Source organism: Meriones unguiculatus (genome assembly GCF_030254825.1).
Source record: "Meriones unguiculatus strain TT.TT164.6M chromosome 13 unlocalized genomic scaffold, Bangor_MerUng_6.1 Chr13_unordered_Scaffold_28, whole genome shotgun sequence".
Classification (NCBI taxonomy): domain Eukaryota; kingdom Metazoa; phylum Chordata; class Mammalia; order Rodentia; family Muridae; genus Meriones; species Meriones unguiculatus.
Genome location: NW_026843644.1, coordinates 8,522,889 through 8,544,432, shown reverse-complemented (window position 1 = coordinate 8,544,432; position 21,544 = coordinate 8,522,889). Strand labels below are relative to the sequence as shown.

The 21,544-nt window shown below is 40.3% G+C and overlaps 1 protein-coding gene across 1 annotated transcript in view; it reads left to right on the top strand.

Moving 5' to 3' along the window:
• LOC132650729 (zinc finger protein ZFP2-like) overlaps positions 1-10,135 on the top strand; it is a gene marked incomplete at its 5' end in the record, with an annotated part of 124,616 nt that extends 114,481 nt beyond the window's left edge. Inside the window, 2 exons of the mRNA XM_060376067.1 lie at positions 3,919-4,463; positions 10,037-10,135. Coding sequence (XP_060232050.1) covers positions 3,919-4,463; positions 10,037-10,135 — 644 coding nt within the window. The remainder of the gene's footprint in view (positions 1-3,918; positions 4,464-10,036) is intronic.
• Between the last annotated feature and the right edge of the window lie 11,409 nt (positions 10,136-21,544).

The following is a 21,544-nucleotide window of genomic DNA, read 5'->3' as shown; positions in this document are numbered from 1 at the left end:
CCCCACACCACGGAGTTTCCTCTCACCTGGGAAACACGATTGCTGTTGTTTTAGGGCCCAGAGTTCAGTCTTTTAGTTGCTGTACCAACATTGCTGTCCTGTTCCTGTCGTGGTCCTCCTGGCAATGCCATCTTGGATTCCCTCTTCCTCATCCCTTTCAATTAATTTTGGTTGAAAGTCTGTTTTATTAGATATTAGAATAGCTTGCTTCTTGGATCCATTTGCTTGAAAATCTTATTCCTGCTGCAATATCCAAGAAATTTTTCCAGAGATTAGCTGGGTGCTCTGAGGTTGGACCCAATAGTTTCCCTCATCATTGGTTTTCTACTTACCTAGGAAACACAGTCAGTGGTGTTTGGGGGCCCACAGATCCAACTATTGGTCACTGTGCAGTCTCTGCTACCCAGCTTATCAGAACAGTGTGCAATCAGCCCAGCCATCTGGGATCTATTTTTACTTTTTACTGAATATAAGTATTTTGATTGTATGCATGAATATGCACCTCTTGTGTGCCTAATCCTCACAGTAGTCTGAAGATGTCTTCAGAACTGATGAACTTATAACAATTGAAAGTAGCAGGTCCCATGTAAACACTAACAATTGAGCCCAATTATTTCCAAGAGCAGTAAGAGCTCCTCACTGCTGAGCCATCTCTCCTATCTTATGTTGCTCATTTATGATCAACATTTACACTGCTAATATTTTTGTCTTCTATTTTTACCTGTTTAAACATCCATTCCCTTTTAGTAAGATATCATTGAAGTTACAGTTTAAGCTGAGGTAGTGCAGATTTCTGGAAAATAAATATACAACAGGAGTGAATGTATAATTCCTCGTAGAATCTTCAGTAAAGACCTCTGAGTTCCTTCAATATTTTGTTTGTTTGATTGACTTTTAGGGGAGGCTCTGTCTTAATATATAGGTCTGGCTGTCCTAGAACTCTTTGAATAGATAATACTGACATCCAGTTCAATAAGATACACCTGTGTCTGCCTCCTGAGTGATGGAATTGAAGGCATGACAGAATACACCCAGCTTGTCCACCATTTTTTGTAGTTAGTAACTGCTAATAAATTTCTCTGATCTGTAATTAGTATTGTTCATCTGTTAATTTCTCTCTCTCTGTGTCTCTGTCTCTATGTCTCTGTCTCTCTGTTTTACACTCTTCTCTCTGTTTGTCTTTGTCCACATAAATTGCCACATCTATTCCAAAGCTATATCCTCTTCAAGAAGTTCAGATATGATACAGTTAAAACTTGTTATTCTGTTTTCTTCTAAAATGACTTAGTGATAACAATAACACTTATATTTAATAGAAAAGTTTTAATCTTTATTTTTAATCTATAGACTACATTATTTAGTAAGGAGGATATACAAAACAATAATCAAAAAACAACCATGTGTTCTATTCCTTTGCTTTTGTCTGGTCACTCAGAAATAGCATGTTATTGGCTATGATTGTTGTTTCTTGCCACTCACATTATTTTTATTCATGTATTCACTGTCGTCCACTTTCCCTTCCACAAATATATGAGCCCCCCCCTTCACATACTGATATGTCATATCCCTGAGCCCTGGTCAAAACATAATATTCAGTACCATGTTGTCTTTTGACTGATGTTACCCATCCGTTCAGTGTCCCCTGATCAACACATATTATTTGTTGCTATATAAAATATAATGACTGTGTTTTGTCCTTCCACCTGTCTCATGACAGGGTCCTGACCTACTCACCCAAGTAACTGAAGAGGATTCATAGATTGCTCAAGAACCCAACTAATGGCTACTTTATATTCATGTCTTACAAACTGATGAAACACAAGTTTTTGAAGCACGCCTTTGGTTTTTATTTTTATTTTTCAATCTAACCTTTAGGCTTTTTCATATCCCCTACTTCACATCACGCAGAGCACCCAACTATAAAACATTCACACTTCTGTGTCAGAAAATGAATTGAAGATGCAGTAGAATTATATGATTATATTGACAATGAAGTATAAATTTATATTGTTGCCACTGTTTCTGTTGTACAAATGTATGGCATATTTTAGAATTCAGTGACCTTCAATGATGTGCATGTGAAATTCAGCCAAGAAGAGTGGGCCTTGCTGGAACCTTCCCAGAAGCAACTCTACAAAGATGTGATGCTAGAGACCTGTGAAAACCTCACTGCTATAGGTAAGATTGCAATTTTTCTTTCACTTTAAAAATAAAGAGACAACTCTTACTTTGTTATTGATCATCTTCTGTAATTCCAATTGAGAATGAGGAGGAATGAGGTAAATAAATCAGGCATGGTTCTAAGGGTCACAGAAGATAGTGATTTATGTTTTGCCTTAATAATAACATGATATTTCCAATAATATATATTTTCTCGTACTATATTTTAGGCTACAATTGGGATGACCATAATATTGAAGAACATTTTCAAAGTTCTACAAGTAATAAAAGGTAACTTTATGTGCATGTTGATACAGATATAAATCTTAAATTTTAATGTGACCTGGAAGTTTGGTGTTTTTTGTTTGTTTTTGTTTGTTTTTTTTTTTTTGTTTATTGGCTGCTTTTTGTTTTCTGTTTTTGAAATAGATTTTTTTCTGAGTATCTGTGACTTTCTTAGACTTACTTGTTATACCAGCCTGACCTCAAAATCACACAGATCTGCCAGATTCTGCCTCCACAAGTGCTGGGATTGAAGGCATGTACCAGCACACATGGCTGTGTCCTGGAAGTTTTAAAGAAAGGCAACAGTATAAAAACAGCACTGCTTTAAGTGTACTGATGATCATTAAAATCTCATAATTCCATGTACTTCAATGTCAGGCATCTGATTAGTGTTTACAAGGCACTCCTCTAACATAGAAGAAAATAAAATAATATTGTAACAAAAATACCATTTGAATCATATGGACATTACAGCTACTGACTTGAACTGCCAATCTGTTTAGTCTCATTCTATCTACTCAGATATTGTAAAGGTATACACACTGAATTGGTGATCAGTATGTGTCCAAAACCTTCTAATAAGCAAAAATTTCATATTAGAACCAGTGTTACTTATTTTCATGCAGTAACATTGTAAAGTTTAGTGAAAGGAGCAGCTTATGAGAATCAAGAATATTGTTTTGGAGAAACCTTAATCCCTATATGACATGTCTATGATGAACAAAAAACAAACTGTGTTAATTCAATATGGGAATCTTTATTATATTTGTAAATTAAACTGGTATATCATATGTCAAAATGATTCTAAGACATGAGCATAGGGATATTGAAAGAAGCAGTGTCCCTGTCTTTCTCCAAGAACAATTAATTTGGTAGTGGTCGCCACTTTGAGTAAATTTTCTGAATGTGATAAATGGTTACTGTTAATTGGTTTTGCAACTTCACTGAGAATTCATCAGCAAACTCATATTGCTGAAAATACCTATGAATACTAGGAATTTGGAACTTCTGCTTCTCTTGGCTCACTTTGAAAATGAAGTATCATTCATACAGTACAAAAATTTGTGAATGGGATTGGTGTGGTGAAACTCTGAATACTTACAATACTCTTCATATATAGGAGAAAACCTCTTACAGAAAAATGATGCTATAAAAGAGATCCACATAACAAATGCTCTTACCATCACAGGGATCTTCAAAAATACCCATAATGAAGGGGAATACCGTGAATGTAAATAAAGTGATAAAACTTTAAAATTTGATTCTTCTTTACCATTAGACCAAATTATGAAATTAATTCATGTAGATAAATATATTTATTAGTGTAATGAAATGACTGTGGTAAATCTTTCACATGTGCCAATTTTCTTTGCAGGCATGAAAGCAGTCATACTGGAGAGAAACCCTTTAAATGCACTCTATGTGGGAAAGCCTTCCCCTATATCACTGTACTCATATGGCATAAAAGAACACACACTGGAGAGAAGCCTTACAAATGTAATCAATGTGGTAAAGCCTTTGCAAAAATCAGTCAGCTCATACGGCATAAAAGAACACATACTGGAGAGAAACCTTATGAATGTAACCAGTGTGGTAAAGCCTTTGCAGAAAACAGTCATCTCATAAGCCATAAAAGAACACACACTGGAGAGAAACCTTATGAATGTAACCAGTGTGGTAAAGCCTTTGCAGAAAACAGTCATCTCATAAGCCATAAAAGAACACACACTGGAGAGAAACCTTATGAATGTAACCAGTGTGGTAAAGCCTTTGCAGAAAACAGTCATCTCATAAGCCATAAAAGAACACACACTGGAGAGAAACCTTATGAATGTAACCAGTGTGGCAAAGCCTTTGCACAAAACAGTACTCTCTTAAGTCATAAAAGAACACACACTGGAGAGAAACCTTATGAATGTAACCAGTGTGGTAAAGCCTTTGCACGAAACAGTCATCTCATAAGACATAAAAGAACACACACTGGAGAGAAACCTTATGAATGTAACCAGTGTGGTAAAGCCTTTGCACAAAACAGTACTCTCTTAAGCCATAAAAGAACACACACTGGCAAGAAACCTTACGAATATACCTAACGTGATAAAGCCTTTGCACAGCAGAGTAGTCTCCGAAAATAGGAAAAGACACACAGTGGAGAGAAGCCTTGTGAGTATAATTAGTGTTATAAAGCCTTTGCATGTAACAATCATCTCCTAAGACAACAACACATATGAATATAACTATGTGGCAAAGCCTTTGCACATAACATCTCTTAATATATAAAATAACACATACTGGAAAGATGTCTGACTGTAACCAATGTGAAAAAACTTTTGGACTTCAGAATAATCTCCACACTTATGAATGAAATCCTAATGGACAGAAAGCCTGTGAGTGCTTTTAACATGGTGAAACCATTCCACATTTGTATAATCTTCATCATCATGAAAGGATTCATAATAGAGGAAAAACTTATGAATGTGCTAAAAGGGTGATGCCTTGCACAAATCTAGAGTCATCATTATCATAAAAGTATTCTTACTGGAGAGCAATTCTGTGAGTATAAGCAAGGTGGAAAGACCTTTATGTACTTTGGTCCACTGAGATGCAACAGAACTGTAAAACTAGCTCAATGGAAAGACCTCCCTTTTCTGAAGGGGAAAGGTAATAGGGGGCAATAGGAACAGAGGGTAGTCATGGGGCAGAGAAAGGAGGGGGATTACAATTGGAATTTAAAGTAAATAAACTTATTTTTAAAAAGAATACAATGAATGGTGAATATCAATTACATGCAACAGTACTATATAATAAGGTGTTTACGGAAGACTTTTTGATAGTCCTGTTTCTCAACCTTTACTATTTTCAATTGCCTCAGTTTACACAAGAAACTTTTAGTCCAGTGGATGAATATGTAGGGAATGGTGAACTAACACCAGCCAGGAAGTTCTCTGAGAGTATCACAACAGTGGCAGCCTGTAGAAGTTTCTTTGTGTACACATACCTATTATTCCAGGGGTTCTATTGAAAACCATCACAACCCAGACTGAATTTTGAGATGTGAGGGAGGAGGCTTTCTCTTTCATGTATGACCCTGCTGCTGGCCTAGTTGTATAACCATGGCAAGGGTGAGTTTTCTCTGCCTGACTTCATCTGGAGAGTGTCTTTAGACATAGATGCCACCAACCAAAATTCATACATGGCCTTTGACACAGATCTCTGATAACTCCCCTCCCTTCAAATATAGGATAATCAGATTCCATGTTCTTTTTCACATGATAGGAATGTGCTGTTTAATGCAAATCAAGCATCCTTGAAGTGCCCTGTTTTAAACAATTATCTACACCTATCCTTAGAGCATCCCAGTTACTCCCCAAGGGGTACATACCCTCTGTTTTCTAGAATTAAAGTTGAACTTACTTTCTGAGGTGGTTCCCCGAGTGTTCTGATCACTGTTATGCTTAGGTGGCTTCCAAGTTTTATACCTCATCTTCTGGGGCTCCTTCCTTCCTGGGCTGGTGGGAAACAGCCTCCAGGCAGCAAGAGAACCACGTTCTCTGAAATGCTTGTGAAAAAAATGTTTCACACTTCATAGCATTTCAAATTTCACATGTTTCTTGATGTGAGATGGTAAATCAAACAGTGTCTTGGGGGTGGGACTCTCTAAAATGAGTTATACCTAGTGTTTATTTCACAGTAAGCTTTCAGGCAAGCTTCATAGTATGAAATCTTCTGAGGTGAGCACAGTGGCCTATGCAGAAGTAATAAGAGCAGAAATTTTATTTTCCTGATTTTAATAGCTGAGTAGTGTTCTGATAATGTGTGGATGGATGGGAGAGGAGGGGAACTCCCCCTTTGAGAGGATTAGGGGAAAGAGTTTGGGGGACAGAGGGAAGGAGTATGGGACCAGTAGGAGTTGAGGGAGTGGCCTTTAAAAGGGGTATACAATGAATAAATTGTGAAAAAATAAAAATGATTAATAAAATACGAATTAATTAGAAAAGCAAAACTTGACATCAAAAATTTGAGTCCAGTCTGGGTACCCGCCCTCCCTCAAAGAAAAGAAAGATGATATAAAGAAAGCAAAGAAAAATAGAATCTTTGTCTTTGCCATCTTTCTTCTTTGTGAGCTCATTTTTTAATCATTACCTAATGGAGACCAAGTGCTTGGTCTGAAGTTTATATTTCCATAGATGTAGGTTTCATACCTGGAACAAAAGGCAGAGGTTCATATTTAACATATCAATACAGAACTAGCTGCCAATTTTTTCCCAGCAATCCTTCAGTTCTTCCATGTTATACGGTCCTCAAGGCTTGCATAGCCCACCCAATACCCTGAATTCACACCTCCCTGTAAGTTCACACCTCCTACCATGCTCCCACCTCCCTGCATGCTCATACCTCCTACAAGGCTCACACCTTCTTGCCCGCTCACATCTCCTTGCACTCTCACACCTCCCTACATGTTCACACATCCCCACACACTGACACATCTCCACATGCTCACACCTCCCTGCAAGTTCACACCTCCTGCCATGCTCACATCTCCCTGCATGCTCACACCTCCCTGCAAGTTCACACCTCCTGCCATGCTCACACCTCTCTGGACACTCACACCTACCATGCTCACAGCTCCCTGCACATTCACACATCCTTGCACATTCACACTTCCCTGTATGCTCACACCTCCCTGCAAGTTCACATCTTCTACTATGCTGACACCTCCTTGCATGCACACACCTACCTGCACATTCATACCTCTCTACATGTTCACACCTCCCTGGATGCTCACACATCCCTGCATGTTCGCTCCTCCCTATAAGCTCACACCTCCCTGCAAGTTCACACCTCCTACCATGCTCACACCTCACTGCATGCCCACTCCTCTTACAAGGCTCACACCTCTCTGGATGCTCACAAATATCATGCTCACAGCTCCCTGCACACGTACACCTCCTTGCATATTCATACCTTCCTACATGTTCACACCTCCCTAAAACTTCACACCTTCTTCCCCTCACACCTCCCTTCAAGTTCACACCTCCTACAATGCTCACACCTCACTGCATGCCCACTCCTCTTACAAGGCTCACACCTCTCTGGATGCTCACAAATATCATGCTCACAGCTCCCTGCACATGTACACCTCCTTGCATATTCATACCTTCCTACATGTTCACACCTCCCTAAAACTTCACACCTTCTTCCCCTCACACCTCCCTTCAAGTTCACACCTCCTACCATGCTCTCACCTCCCTGCACGCTCACAACTCCCTTAACATTCACACCTCCTTGCACCTTCACACCTCCCTGCATGCACACACCTGCCTGCACATTCACAGCTCCATGCATGTTCACAGCTATCTACATGTTCACACCTCCCTGCACGTTCACACATCCCTGCATGCTCACACCTCCCTACAAGCTCACACCTCCCTGCAAGTTCACTCCTCCTACCATGCTCACACCTCAGTGCACACTCACTCCTCCTACAAGGCTCACACCTCCCTGGACGCTCACACCTACCACACTCACAGCTCCCTGCACGCACACACCTCCTTGCACACTCACACTTCCTGCATGCTCACACTTTCTGCATGCTCCCACCTCTGTGCATTTTCACACCTCCTTGAATGTTCACCCATCCCTACATGTTCACACCTCCCTTCAAGTTCACACATCCTACCATGCTCATACCACCCTGCATTCTCACACCTCCTATGAGGCTCACACCTACTTGCCTGCTCACACCTCCCTGCATGCTCACACCTCCCTGGATGCTCACACCTCCCTGCACATTCATACCTCTTTGCATTTTCACACCTCATGCCATGCTCACACCTCCCTGCATGCTCACACCTCCCTGGACCCTCATACCTCCTACCATGCTCACACCTCCTTCCACACTCTCACCTCCCTGCACGCTCACACCTCCCTGCACATTCACACCTCCTAAAACTATCACAACTTTTACAATGTTCACAACTCTTACCAGGCTCACACCTCCCTGCACTTTCACACCTCCCAGTAGGCTTTCACCTTCCTGCTTACACCTCCCTGCTGGTTCACACTTCCCTGGACCCTCATACCTCCTACCATGCTCACACCTCCTTGCATGCTCTCACCTCCCTGCATGCTCACTCTTCCCTGCACATTCACACCTCCTTGCATGTTTACATCTCCCTACATGTTCACACCTCCCTGCAAGTTCATACCTCATACCATGCTCACACCTCTCTGGAAGTTCACACCTTCTACCATACTCACACCTCCCTGCATGATCACACTTCATTGCACATTCACACCTCTGTGCACATTCACACCTGTCTACATGTTCACATCTCCTTGCATGTTCACACATCCCTGCATGTTCAAAACTCCCTGCAAGTTCACACCTCATACCATCCTCACACCTCTCTGCAAGTTCACACTTCCTAACATGTTCACACCTCACTGCATGCTCACACCTCACTGCACATTCACACATCCCTGCATGTTCACTCCTCCCTGTAGGCTCTCACCTCCCTGCATTCTCTCACCTACATGCATGCTCACACCTCCCTTCATGCTCACAACTCCCTGCACACTCACACCTCCATTTTGGATCTCCCCTGTTGACTACTTTTGACTCAAAGTGCATGTTATCAGACCAAAAGATAAAAATATTCTCAGATGATAGAATATGGTTGTTTTCCAGTTCCACCTCCCTGTGATTCTTTCAAGCCTGTGACCACAAGTCAGTTTCTGTGTCTAATGTAGAGGGGATGCTCTTGGAAGTAGAAAACAGGCAGATCCTGTCTCTTAGACTGTCTGGTAGTTCGTGTGTTTTTTATTGAGAATTTTAGACCACTTATTGAGTTATTGTCGAAAGATGTATGCTGATTCCTGTCATGTTCATGACCTCATGCTGTTTTCTTGGGCTGATTCTACCACCTAACGTTGCAGAGGAACATCTTTAAGCACCTTGTGACATCTCGGATGTGTTAATTCTTCTCCTTAGGTGGAGGCATTCCTCCTCATTTTCTCTACAGACCCATCTCTGGACACATCAAATGTTTTCATATGTGTTTATCCTAAAAGAGTATCCCTCTCTCGGTTTTAATACATACCATTGCAGATGATAACCTCTTGGCTAATAGGCTCTGTGTTTTGATTTCCTTCTGAGTTTAAATTTGATGTATTATTCTAGCAGGCTCACCACCTTTGTAAGCTCATTCATCTTTTTCCATTCAAGTTTTGATAACATTTTTAATTTTGTGTGTCTAATGTTTTAACTACAATCCATTGTTAAAATTCATGTAACAATCTCTCTCTCTCTCTCTCTCCATCTGCTTTGGGAGGATTCCAGGGTTCTAGATAATACTAAGGACAGGACGTTAGCTCTCGGGTCACCAGCAACTGGTTAAGAAGTATCACCAGGAAAAAAAAAAGGGATATTGGAAGGAGCTTAGGATTCTTCTCTAGGAATAAGTAAAAATCAGCTTCTGAACTAAACTGGAAAGGTTTGTAAACAGGTTTGATCTGAGATTAGCTCCTGTGAAGGAGAAGACCTCTGCAGAGTCCTCCTGAATAAACTCACTTATTCGTGGATTAACAGGAAAAGAAAAAGAGGGAAGCCAGCAAAGACGGTTCATACACACTCAAGGGAAAGGGTGATGAAATGAAAACCTCAAAGTTCGACTTTGACACATTTTAACAAGTTTGTATATGACGATGATATTTCTTTTAGAAACTAAAACTAACTTGCAGTTTTAGCCTGCCCGTTTGACAGTATCCGACCATGCACACACAGAAACACAATCAGACATACAGACATGTTCATAGTCCTACACACACTCCATGGATGATATAACTGTCGCTCCCTACATAACAACAATTGACATGCACCCATATAAAATCATGAATCTCCAAACCTCCTGTATTATCTGTTTATACTTTAATGCTTTGGAGACAAAGGAATTACATCACAGTAAAAAAAAAGGCAGTTAGTCACAAAAACAACTGAAGTCTAAACTACAACAGGTTACATATTTTAAAAGTAAACATTTTTTTTTTATCTATGTATCCATGACATGCATTCATGATGAGTTGAGAAAGACGAAGCTCGACCAAGGTCTCAAAGTTACAAGTATATATGTCTTTTCAATCAGGACTGACCTGGCTACTCATGTTTCAGCTATCTCTAAGTTTATAGTGAGCTCAGGACAATAATTTTATCTCTCTCTCTCTCATTCTAAGGAACAAGATTAATTTAAAAGGACAGTATATGATGCCATTAGCTGACTTGTTATAAGGAATTACAATGAAACGTTTTGAATTTAACGATTTCAAGACTCGTACTTAATTTACACACTTCTTGGTAGCCCCATGATATTTTGGGTTCGTGGGAAGTTTAAACCAACTTGCCCATATTCATGGTGTATACCAGGATTCATGGCGCCATCCAAGGTCACAAATGTGCCTCATACCCGTCTCCTACTGAGGCCCCCGGAGGACCACAAAGGTATTTATTGCAGCCGTATATTTGCTAAGGTTGTTTTAGAAGTTCTAAAGCAATTGAACTTGCATCCGGAATTCCGACTCAGGAATCAATCCATGTTCGAGAAGATCCTCTAGGAAGTTTATCAATCAGAGTGGGTAAATGCCCAGAGAGTGACAGTTCACACCACGCCAGATTTTAGTGAGTTGCAGCAGCAGGCGCATGATGGTGCTGTCAGGGGTTGGAAGCAATTCTGGGGTGCATCACAGATCACCTTCAAGAAGGACCCTTTGCCTAAAGAGCTCCTTTCACGAAACGAATGTCGACAATACACCCTGGAGAATTTGAGTTCTAAGTCTCATGTAATTGGTGTTAGGTAGTTCTGTTATAGTTGGTAGGCATCACTTTTAGGAGCTTTTGGAAATTTTCTTCACCGCTTTTACTGGAGATAATTTCTATGCCTCTGCTAATGTTTTCTTCTCCTCTTTCTATGATCATAATTTAGGGATTTGGGTATTTTCTTGGTATCCACCAACCCTTTCATGCTACACTTATATATACTTTCAAGTTTCTCCATTTCTGTTATCGACTATTATTGGACTTTTTTTCTCAACTCTTTTTTAATTTTTTTTTCTTTATTAATTACACTTTATTCACTTTGTATCCCCCCTGTGGTTCACTCCCTCCTCCTGTCCCAATCTCTCCCTTCCTCCACCCTCTGCATGCATGCACCACCCCAAGTCCACTGATAGGGGAGGTCTTCTTGTCTTTCTGATCCTAGTCAATTAGGTCTCATCAGGAGTGGCTGCATTGTCTTCTGTGGACTGGTAATGCTGCTTCCCCCTCAGACAGAGGTAATTAAAGAGCAGGCCAATCAGTTCATGTCAGAGATAGTCCCTCTTCCTATCACAATGGAACCCATTTGGATACTGAACTTCCATGGGCTACATCTGTGCAGAGGTTCTAGGTTATCTCCATGCATACACCTTGGTTGGAGTATCAGTCTCAGGAAAGACCCCTGTGCTCAGATTTTTTGGTTCTGTTGCTCTCCTTGTGGAGTTCCTGTCCTCTTCAGATCTTACTGTTTCCCACTTCTTTCATAATATTCCCTGCACTCTGCCTGAAGTTTGCCCACAAGTCTCAGCATCTGCATTGCTTTTCTGCAGGGCAGAGCCTTTCAGAGGTCCTCTGTGTCAGGCTCCTGACTTGATCCCTCTTTTCTCCTTCTTCTGATGGCTATCCTCTTTACTTTTCTGGATAGGAAATGAGCATTTTAGCAAGAGTCCTCCCTCTTGATTATTTTCTTTAGGTGTACAGATTTTAAACTTGTACAACCACTCTGGAAAGCAATCTGGCACTTTCTCAGACAACTAGGAATAGCGCTTCCTCAAGATCCAATTATACCACTCCTAGGCATATACCCAAAAGGGGCTCAAGTACACAATAAAGACATTTGCTCAACCATGTTTGCAGCAGCCTTATTTGTAATAGCCAGAAGCTGGAAACAGCCCAGATGCCCCTCAGTGGAGGAATGGATGCACAAATTGTGGTATATCTACACAATGGAATATTACTCAGCAATAGAAAAACAAGGAAATCATGAAATTTGCAGGTAAATGGTGGGACCTGGAAAGGATCATCCTGAGTGAGCTATCCCAGAAGCAGAAAGATGCACACGGTGTATACCCACTCATATAGACATATAATATAGGATAAACCTACTAAAATCGGTACAGAACTTTTGCTAATCAAGATAAGATAGAGAGTAGAATACTTTTTTTTCAAATTTGCTAATTACATACAGTCTAGACATTGTGAATGTAATTTATACCTGATTATAGATACTTTATTGATGTTAGAGGGAGAAGTCTTTCATTTAGCCAAAAGGGGAAATGTTGCAGGATATTTGATGCCATTATGAACCCCAAAATTGTGAATGGTAAAACACTGTTTTTTGATCAGTATGGTTGAGCCCTACACACACTTTCAATCCAAGAAATTTCTGTCTATTGCAAACAGGTGTTCTGTCTATTGCATGGTGTTGTTCAGCCCTAGCAAACACTTTTAATCCAAGAGCTTTCTGTACACAGGATTTACTAAAGTTAACCCTAGGTCAAGAATTGAAGCCAGAAACATGCTTACAGACATTAAAGAGCAGGAGGGACTTTGAGTCGAGGGGTATTTAAGACAGTGTGGAAAGGCTTATCTCAGACTTTTGCCTTAGCTTTAGCTTAAGCTTCAGCTCCTTAGCACCCTGGGATTTCTAGGAAGCCTTTGGCCTCGAGATTTTTGGCTTTTTTTTTTTTCTCCTGGGCATGAGTTGAGCTAGTGAACATTTTTTTTTCTCCATTTGGACTGAAGCTGAGAAGGAAGGCCACCTGGGTGCTTTCTCTGCATCTCTGAGCTGGAAGCTTTTCTCTGTAGCATCTGGCTCCTGAGTCTTTATTGGTAAAATACAATGGTTGGAATTTTCATTTTTGCTTATGACGACATTTGCCTTTCTTTTTTTTTTTAAGTCTGGAAATTTTATTTATCTTTATAATATTATTATTTTTTAAAATATATCAAAGAATTAATAACATTAATACCATTTTCATTGAATGAACCAACTGTTACAGAATTTATGGCTCTTGAGTTTTCTAAGTGGAAATCTTGAAACTATTTTTTTTTCAATGCACTTTATTCAGGAACATTGAACAATCCTCGGACCCCGGGGAAAGCCTTCAAAACGTTCACCCAACAGTCTGCCGGAACTGTCACAGCATTCAAAATTCACCCAATCATGGTAATCCCACGACCAGAAAATGTTTTTATGTACAATAAATCACGATGTTCACAATTTCTTGTAAATATAAACATTTCTTCTTTCTGGCTGCTTCCTGGGGACTGGGTTTCCAGCCTGGTCAGCTTAGCAGGGTTCGATGTCTCTACAGGAAAAATGAAAAGTTTCTTCCCCCTGGAGTGAGAGACTAGAAGTGTTCAGTGAATAAAAAAGAAATAGAAAAGAAATGAACCTGATGGGTACTAGGTATGGGGGAGGAGTAAGTTATTTCAGATCTGAGGAAGAGCATAGACAGAGCAGGGACACCTGGGAAAATCCAAAGTGGACATGACCCTGGGCCATGTGAATCATTAAAAAATAAAAACACACAAACACACAAAGAAACAAAGAGAGAAAGAAACATGCCTGGGGTTGTTTTCCCACTCAAGTAGATCTCTGTCCTCAGCTCTAACCTGAACCCTCAGAAATGTGTAAAGAAATTAACCTTTTTTGTTGACATCTCAGGAAGCTGTTTTCTGAGACACAGTTTTTTCTGTCTGACCTTGACTGATCTGGACAGGCTTTCTAGACCAAGCAGGCCTTGAACTCACATAGATCCACCCCCTTTGCCATCCAGAGGGCTGGTATTAAAGGCATGTGCCAATATGCCAGGATTTGATATTTTCTTTTCATTTCATTTCATTTAACTTAATGTGCTTTTATTGAGACATGGTGTCTCTGTGCATGGTTGCCTGTCCAGGACTCTCTCTGGAAACCAGTGTAACCTTGAACTCACAGAGATGCACCTTCTTCAGCCTCTCAAGTGCTGAGACTAAGGATGTGTGCCACCCTGCCCGGCCAGACTTTCTTATACCATAGGTTAAGTCACACTCTGTTATTTCCGACAACTCTAGTTATGTGGGTGTGAAGGACCCTGTTTTCTCAGACTCTGTTCCCTTGCGTGTCCTGGAATTGCTTTGTAGACCAGGGTGACATTGAACTCATGCAGATCAGCATAGTTGTGCCTCCCAGAGAGCTGGCATTACAGACATATGCCACCATGCCTGGCTCAGATTTTATATATATGATTAAAACAAAATATGTATTGATATATATTAAATATATAATATATTAACTACATTATATATTTATCAAACATTAACTCATATTAATACATTCAATAACTTTATATTTAATAAATATATTAAAGATGTATTTAAATATATATTAAAATTTATATGCATGAATTTATATACATGAATGATTTGGTATTTTGAGACAGAGTTTCTCTGTTTTAGCCCTAGCTAACTTGGACTAAATTTGTAGACCAGGCTGATATTGAACTCACTGAGATTGGCCTGCTTCTGCCTGCTAGACTGCTGGGAATAAAGGCCTGTGCCACCAAACCCAGCTCAAATTTTCTGTTTTAATCTTATTTTCTGATCTGATTTTTAAGACTGGGTTTCTCTGTATAGGCCTGACTGTCCTGGACTGTCTTTGTCAGCCAGGCCTACATTGAAATCACAGGGATCATCTTGTGTCTGCATCTCATGTGCCTGGATTAAAGGCTATTGCAAGCTTGTCTGGCAAGACCTTAGATTTACCGACACAGGGACCAGGGGAAAGGCTGTGTTGGCTGTGTGCCACTGAGGCCTGCAGTAGCGTGAAGAGGCTTCCCCAGCCTACTTCCAGGCTTTTTGCCATGCCACCCATGAGCAAAGCTGAGGGACCCCAGCAAGTGTTTTAGGGACTAGCCTGCAGGAGCTTTATAGGCAGCACAAGGGACAGGATTCATGAGGGAGACATGGGGGGACTCAGATATTTGACTGAAAGCAATCCCTCCCCTGTCCACCACCATCTGTCAGTCCGTCTGCCTGGAGTCCCCTAACGCTTCGCGCGTGGGGCAGAACCACAGACGGGGGGAGGACTAAAGAGAGATGCACAATCCTGCACTCCCACCCTGCTGCCTGCATCCTGGGGGGGATTGGTCCACCCCGCCTGAGTTCAGGTTGGGCATGACCTTGTTTAGGGTGTTCTGGCGCCCTCTGCTGGCCAGTGGTGTGTGAGCAGGCTGGACACTAAATAATGCTTGGTGTGCTGGAGGCTTAGTAGGTAAGGTGCTCTGTGCTCAGTGGTAAGCTCTGTGCATAAGGCTCCCTCTGCTGACATGAAGGCATATATACATGAGCCAAGAAATAAAGGAAGAGGTGGAGGAGGAAGAAAGAAGGAAGAAAGATCAATCTATGTGTGTGTCTGTTTTCGGAAAAATTCCCAGCTAATAGATACTTGGGTACTAAGTTGGTGTTGATTTGCTGAACTTGAACCAAAATACACAGGCAACTATACAGGTAGTCTATAGTGATATAAATAATTGATGTGTTTTCCTTATGGCAAAATATTTTCAACCAGAAGGAAAGTGTAGAAAGTGGCCAAGCAACACATTATATTTAGAGTCTATCAAATAAGAATGATTTTATAAACTTTTTCAGAGGAATCTTTTCATGTTAAAAGAAAAGCACCATCCCTGGCTTAAAGCATTTTCTCGAGGCACCTATATCCCCCCAGTACCCAGGAGATTCTTCCATAAATTCTGGATTGACAACTTTGATTGCTCACCTGCTTTGCTATGTAGAAATCATAAACCATACCCAGCAAACATTTCAATACAGATTAAACCAGAAGAAAATGATGGGATGACCAAGTCTGAGCCCAGCTATTCCATATGAAATGTAGTGTAGGCAGTGGCCCATGCCCTCCAGAAAATGCTGTTGAGCAAAACTGAAACGGGATCTAAAGAAGACACAAACAAGGGTGAGAGTCTAAGGGTAGCAGGTAAGCCTCACTCATCAGCAAGAGAAGCTTCACAATCTTACATCATTTGTAAGTAATTTACTGTGGTCAAGACAGTAAAACATTTTCATCTTATAATTAAAAATATGAGTTAAAATGGAAAAGGGTTCTGTCACAGTTTATGTATATATGTCTGTAATTATCTTACATGATTTTGGAACTGAAAGCACTGATTAAAGACAATAAATTTGCATATACTTCAAAAACAAGCAGTTTATATTTCAAAATACATGTATATATAACACATGAAGTAACAATGAGGAAAAAAGCCATGAATTTGAAAGTGAGCATGGGGCAGTGTGTGGGAAGGCCTGGAGAAAGAAAAGGGAAGGATGAAATTTCATGATGAAATTTTAGCCTCAAAATAATTGATAATTGTTAATATCCAGAAGTGAATACCCAGCTTGGAAAGACTGAAGCAGGTGAATTCAGGGTCAGGGACTGATATTTGTCTCTTTCTGTATACCTAAACTTGATTTGGGCATCTTGATGAAGTCAAAAGCAGTTTTATTTAGGTGTTAATCCCCAGTCTCCTTACTTGGAGCCTGGTGCTTTACCAATTGAGCCACTTAAGGCTTTCTGGTCACTCTGATGACAAAGTCACTCTTTCCCTAATGTTTTTATTGCTTAACAACAGGTGGTCTTAATTAGACTGACAAAGAATTCCAGGCTTGTTTACCCAGAGATATTCTTCAGGCCACTATGGGCTCAGTGGCAGTCATCTTTCCTTTCTCTTAGGCAGGCTCAAAGGTCTGGTAGAGTTTTAGGGTCCCATTAACTCTCCATGATCTAAAGAGAAATGGATAGAAAATATAGAGGTCACAGGCACACACACTGAAAAAAGTGGGTGAAACAAGAAATTTTACTAACAAAGTCCTACAAGCTTACTTATGACGATGATGCTGATTTCAGCTAGCATGTCCTCTGCAGGAACTGTAGCAAGTTCAGGCTTCCCTTTAAGAAAACATCTTCCCTGACCAGCTGTTGTGGCCTGTTCTCCCATACATACACGTAGACAAATGATCAGATATATAAATCTGTATATATTTGCACATATTCCATGGACGATGAAAAAGGAACTCCTTATAGCCAGATAATTGACATACACTCATGTAAAATATACCAAAAAAACAGACTGACCTAGTTCATGCAAACACATCAATATACATATTTACATATTTACATCACATGGGTGAAGCAAATTCCAGTGGGCTTCATAGTTTTTACATTTCTGAGACAAAGGAATTACTACATAGTGAGAGACCAAAGAATCAAAATTTAAGTTTTATTTTTTAATTTTTTGGGGAAGGGCTTTGGTTTAAAGTTTAAAGCATAAGCCTGAAGAAAGACAAGACAGGTGTATACATGTCCAGCCACCTTCAGGGGTGAACTAGCCCTACCACATTCTTTTCTTGCCCAGTAGAGATATAGTTGTTAGGTTACCGGACCAGATGTTCAGGCCAGAACCATTTAGTGTCTTAGCATGTAAAGTAAAACAATCATTTCAAAAGTAAATTTCCCTTACACAGTCATGTAACTCCAAGGCATGTAACTCACTGCCTATGGCTTTTCCCTTTAAAAAACCTTGTTGCCCTAGACCACCCTACCATACTCCTCCTCTTCACCAAGGAGGTTGTTGTGACCCAGACTCTAGCTTGTATTAAATAAACCCTCATATGTTTTCAGTGGAGTCAATTCCTGGTGACCTTTTGGGATCTCATGAACTGAGAATAACATTTGCGGGGCTCATCAGGATCCCCAAGACTCCAGGACCCTGACCTAGATGGTCTTATTGCGGCTGGTAAGTATCTAAGTGTGCATGTGTGTGATTACTTTCTGTCCTTATTCTAAAAAATCCTCAGGTGTTCATATTGGTGATGGCAGCAGGATGTAATCAGAGGAAGACTTCTGGGTAATCACAGCTGCCAAAGTCAGGGTATTACCCCGTCTTCATTTTTTTTTTTGTGGGCACTTGGGTAGAGTCTTGAAGTAGGGAGGTAGTTCAGAACCACCCAGTGCTCTGGAGGCTCTGTGGCAGGGAAACCAGAGCAGTGATCTGAAGTTCCATGGATCTGAGCTTACCTTATGATCTGGCTACACGGCCACTCAGTCTGCACCTGTCCTATTTTATTCCTTGTGTTTAGAAACTTCTTTGGCACAGATGTGCCTTTCCCAGAGGAAGAACCTGTTTCTGCTTTTGCCTTTCCAACCATGAACAAAAACCAAACACTTGGTTCTGTTTTTGTTTTCAGTAGTGTAGCAGCAAGTATGCATGCATTTGTCTGTCTATTTTGTTCCTTGTTTTTATGAATGTTTGTTTGTATTGGAGTATGGGACTGTGATGATGCTATGAGATAGACTTGCTGTAATCCCTCCTTGTTCCTTTCAGCCCCTCCACCCTCATGCTGTTCACCTTCCCCACGTCCTGCTGTGGCACAATCAGGTGTTCTGGCAGCCAGAGGGAGAGAATGCAAGGGTGGGTCTGGGGATGAAATTGTCAGGACTGCTCCTGCCCAGCTAGGAGCTATGATTGTTGAGTGCATTTTCATCATGGTGGAGGTAGCAGCAGCAATGCCCCATGGCAGGAGTGGGCTGAGGGAATTGAGATTTCAGATCAACTGGTCTGGTATAATAACGGGCTGCCATTTCAGGCTAGTATAATTGTATGGAGTGCAATTTGGGGGAAGACCACCCCCTAATGGAACAGGAAAGAGGGCCATTGAGAGATGGACCACTACACCTTCGGATTTTCCTTCTTCTCCCTTTCTTTTTGTACACATTGTATTTGTACATTATTTTCTTGTGTTCTTTTATGGGTTTGTTTGTTTATGATGGTCTCAGTAGTCAGGTGACCAAACAGCTGTGCACTATGGTGACTTTGCTTGCCCCATGCTCCTAGCACTATAAGCTGGGAAGCCTTTGGTCTTTGGTGGGGGCATGCCTCAGGGCAGGACAGATACAGGACTCCCAAGAGCAGGGTGGGCTCTGAGAGCTTGCCCAGACTGATAGGACAATTACAGCTGGATGGAGTAAGAGAAGTTTTCTCAGTTTAAATGTATATATTGCCACTTCATATTTTTGACTGATCTTAAATGTTTAATATGCTCTGTATGTCTTGTTTATAGCTTAACAGTTATTGAATATGTCTAAAGATTAAATTCAAACTCTTGTTTAGAACATATATGTGTGCATATGTGTTTATTAGATCTACAGAAGCACAGATCTTTTTAAATAGCAACCATGTGGCTTGTCATGCATTGTGATGTGACTCCACCATTTTGAAATTGCCACGTGGGGTAGAACAAAGGAAAAGAGTGGTTACAGAACCTCTTAGTCAAAATAAATTTTGTTTATCCCGTTTCCTTTTAGACTAAGAAAACAAGACTCATTTTAAATTGGTATTGAATTTAGAGATTGGATTGTTTGCACTGGTAAAATTTAGTTTTAAATTTTGATTCTGACTTTCAAAATTATGGTTATGCTTTGTGGTTTTACTCCTAAAAAGGGTAATTTATTTTCATATGGCAAAAACAAGTTTTGGAGAATGTTTAAATTTTTAAGACTATGACACATTTTAAAGTTTATCAGGCATTTAAAATAATGACCTTGGGCTATCTAACAAAGAACATGGAACAGTTTCTTGACCCTTTGGGGAGGTCAAGAGACCTTGGTAATTGTTTTATTCATTTTACCAAATGAAACCAAGCCATATTGTTTGAAGCCATTAAGAAAAGTGCAGTTTTTACAGTATATCATCGCAAGATGGTAAAAAAAAAAAAAAAAAAAAACATGGCTTAGTAAAGAAATGTTGAGAGAATTTTGATGAAGGTTTTTATGTTGTCTGAAAAGCAAGAGAGAAGGCAAGAGACTGTGACAATGAAAAAAGAAAGGGAAGGAAAAGGAAGGGAAAGAAAAGAAAAGAAAGGAAATGAAAGGAAAAGAAGAGAAAATAAAAAAAGAAAAAAAGAAAGGAATAGCTTGTCCAAAGTAGCCTAAAGTTATATAGAATTTTATGGAATATCAGAGTATGTATAGAAAGCCAGAGGACATATTTGTATTTGCTTTGGTTTTGCGTTCCTGCAAATATGATTTGAGAAAGAACTGTAAAATATGTTGTTTTTCACTTAAAAGGCTGGAGATTATTCGATGCAAAATGTCTGCTTATGCTCTTTAACAGGAGAATAAAACTGCAGCTCCATGTTACCATAGGGTTATACAGGGTTGTATTCAGGTAATTATTAACCATTATATACCTACCACCAGCTCCTGAGTGAATGGATTAATGCTGTTTCTTTTTGGCTGACAGGTTTGGTATGGCCAGAATAGTTAAAGTACTGTTCTTTTATTCAGTTGGTTCTAAAACGTATTTGATTACAATTTTAGAAATTTTAGTTATGGGGAACTGTAAATGCTCCACAGTGCTATACTGTAGGCTGTAGTAACACCATCAGTGACACCTAATGGCTGTTTTGCATTGGCGGCCACAGTATGCAGCAACACATGGCTAGCCACCATGTTGGTTCATGGATAAAGAAGGTGGAGCCATGGTTTTACCACTATCTTTGTTGAGGGCTGCCAGCTGTATTCAGTTCCAAAAGTGCTAAGTGCAACTTTTTTTCTTTAAACTTTTTGCTGTTCAGTTTTTTAAATTAAGTTTTTATTTTTTTATACTAATTAGAGCTTATTCACTTTGTATCCCAGCTGTAGCCTCCTCTTTCCTCCCCTCCCAATCCCACCTACTCCTCCTCATCTCCTCCTATGCCCCTCTCCAAGTCCAGAGATAAGGGAGGTCCTCTTCCCCTTTCATCTGACCCTAGCTTATCTGATCTCATCCAAACTGACTTCATTGTCCTCCTCTGTGGCCTGGCAAGGCTGCTCCCCTATCAAGGGGAGGCAGTCAAAGAGCGAGCCAGTGAGTTCATGTCAGAGATGTCCATGTTCCCCTTACTGTGGAACCCACTTGGATACTGAGCTTCCATGGGCTACATCTTAGCAAGAGTTCTATGTTATATCCA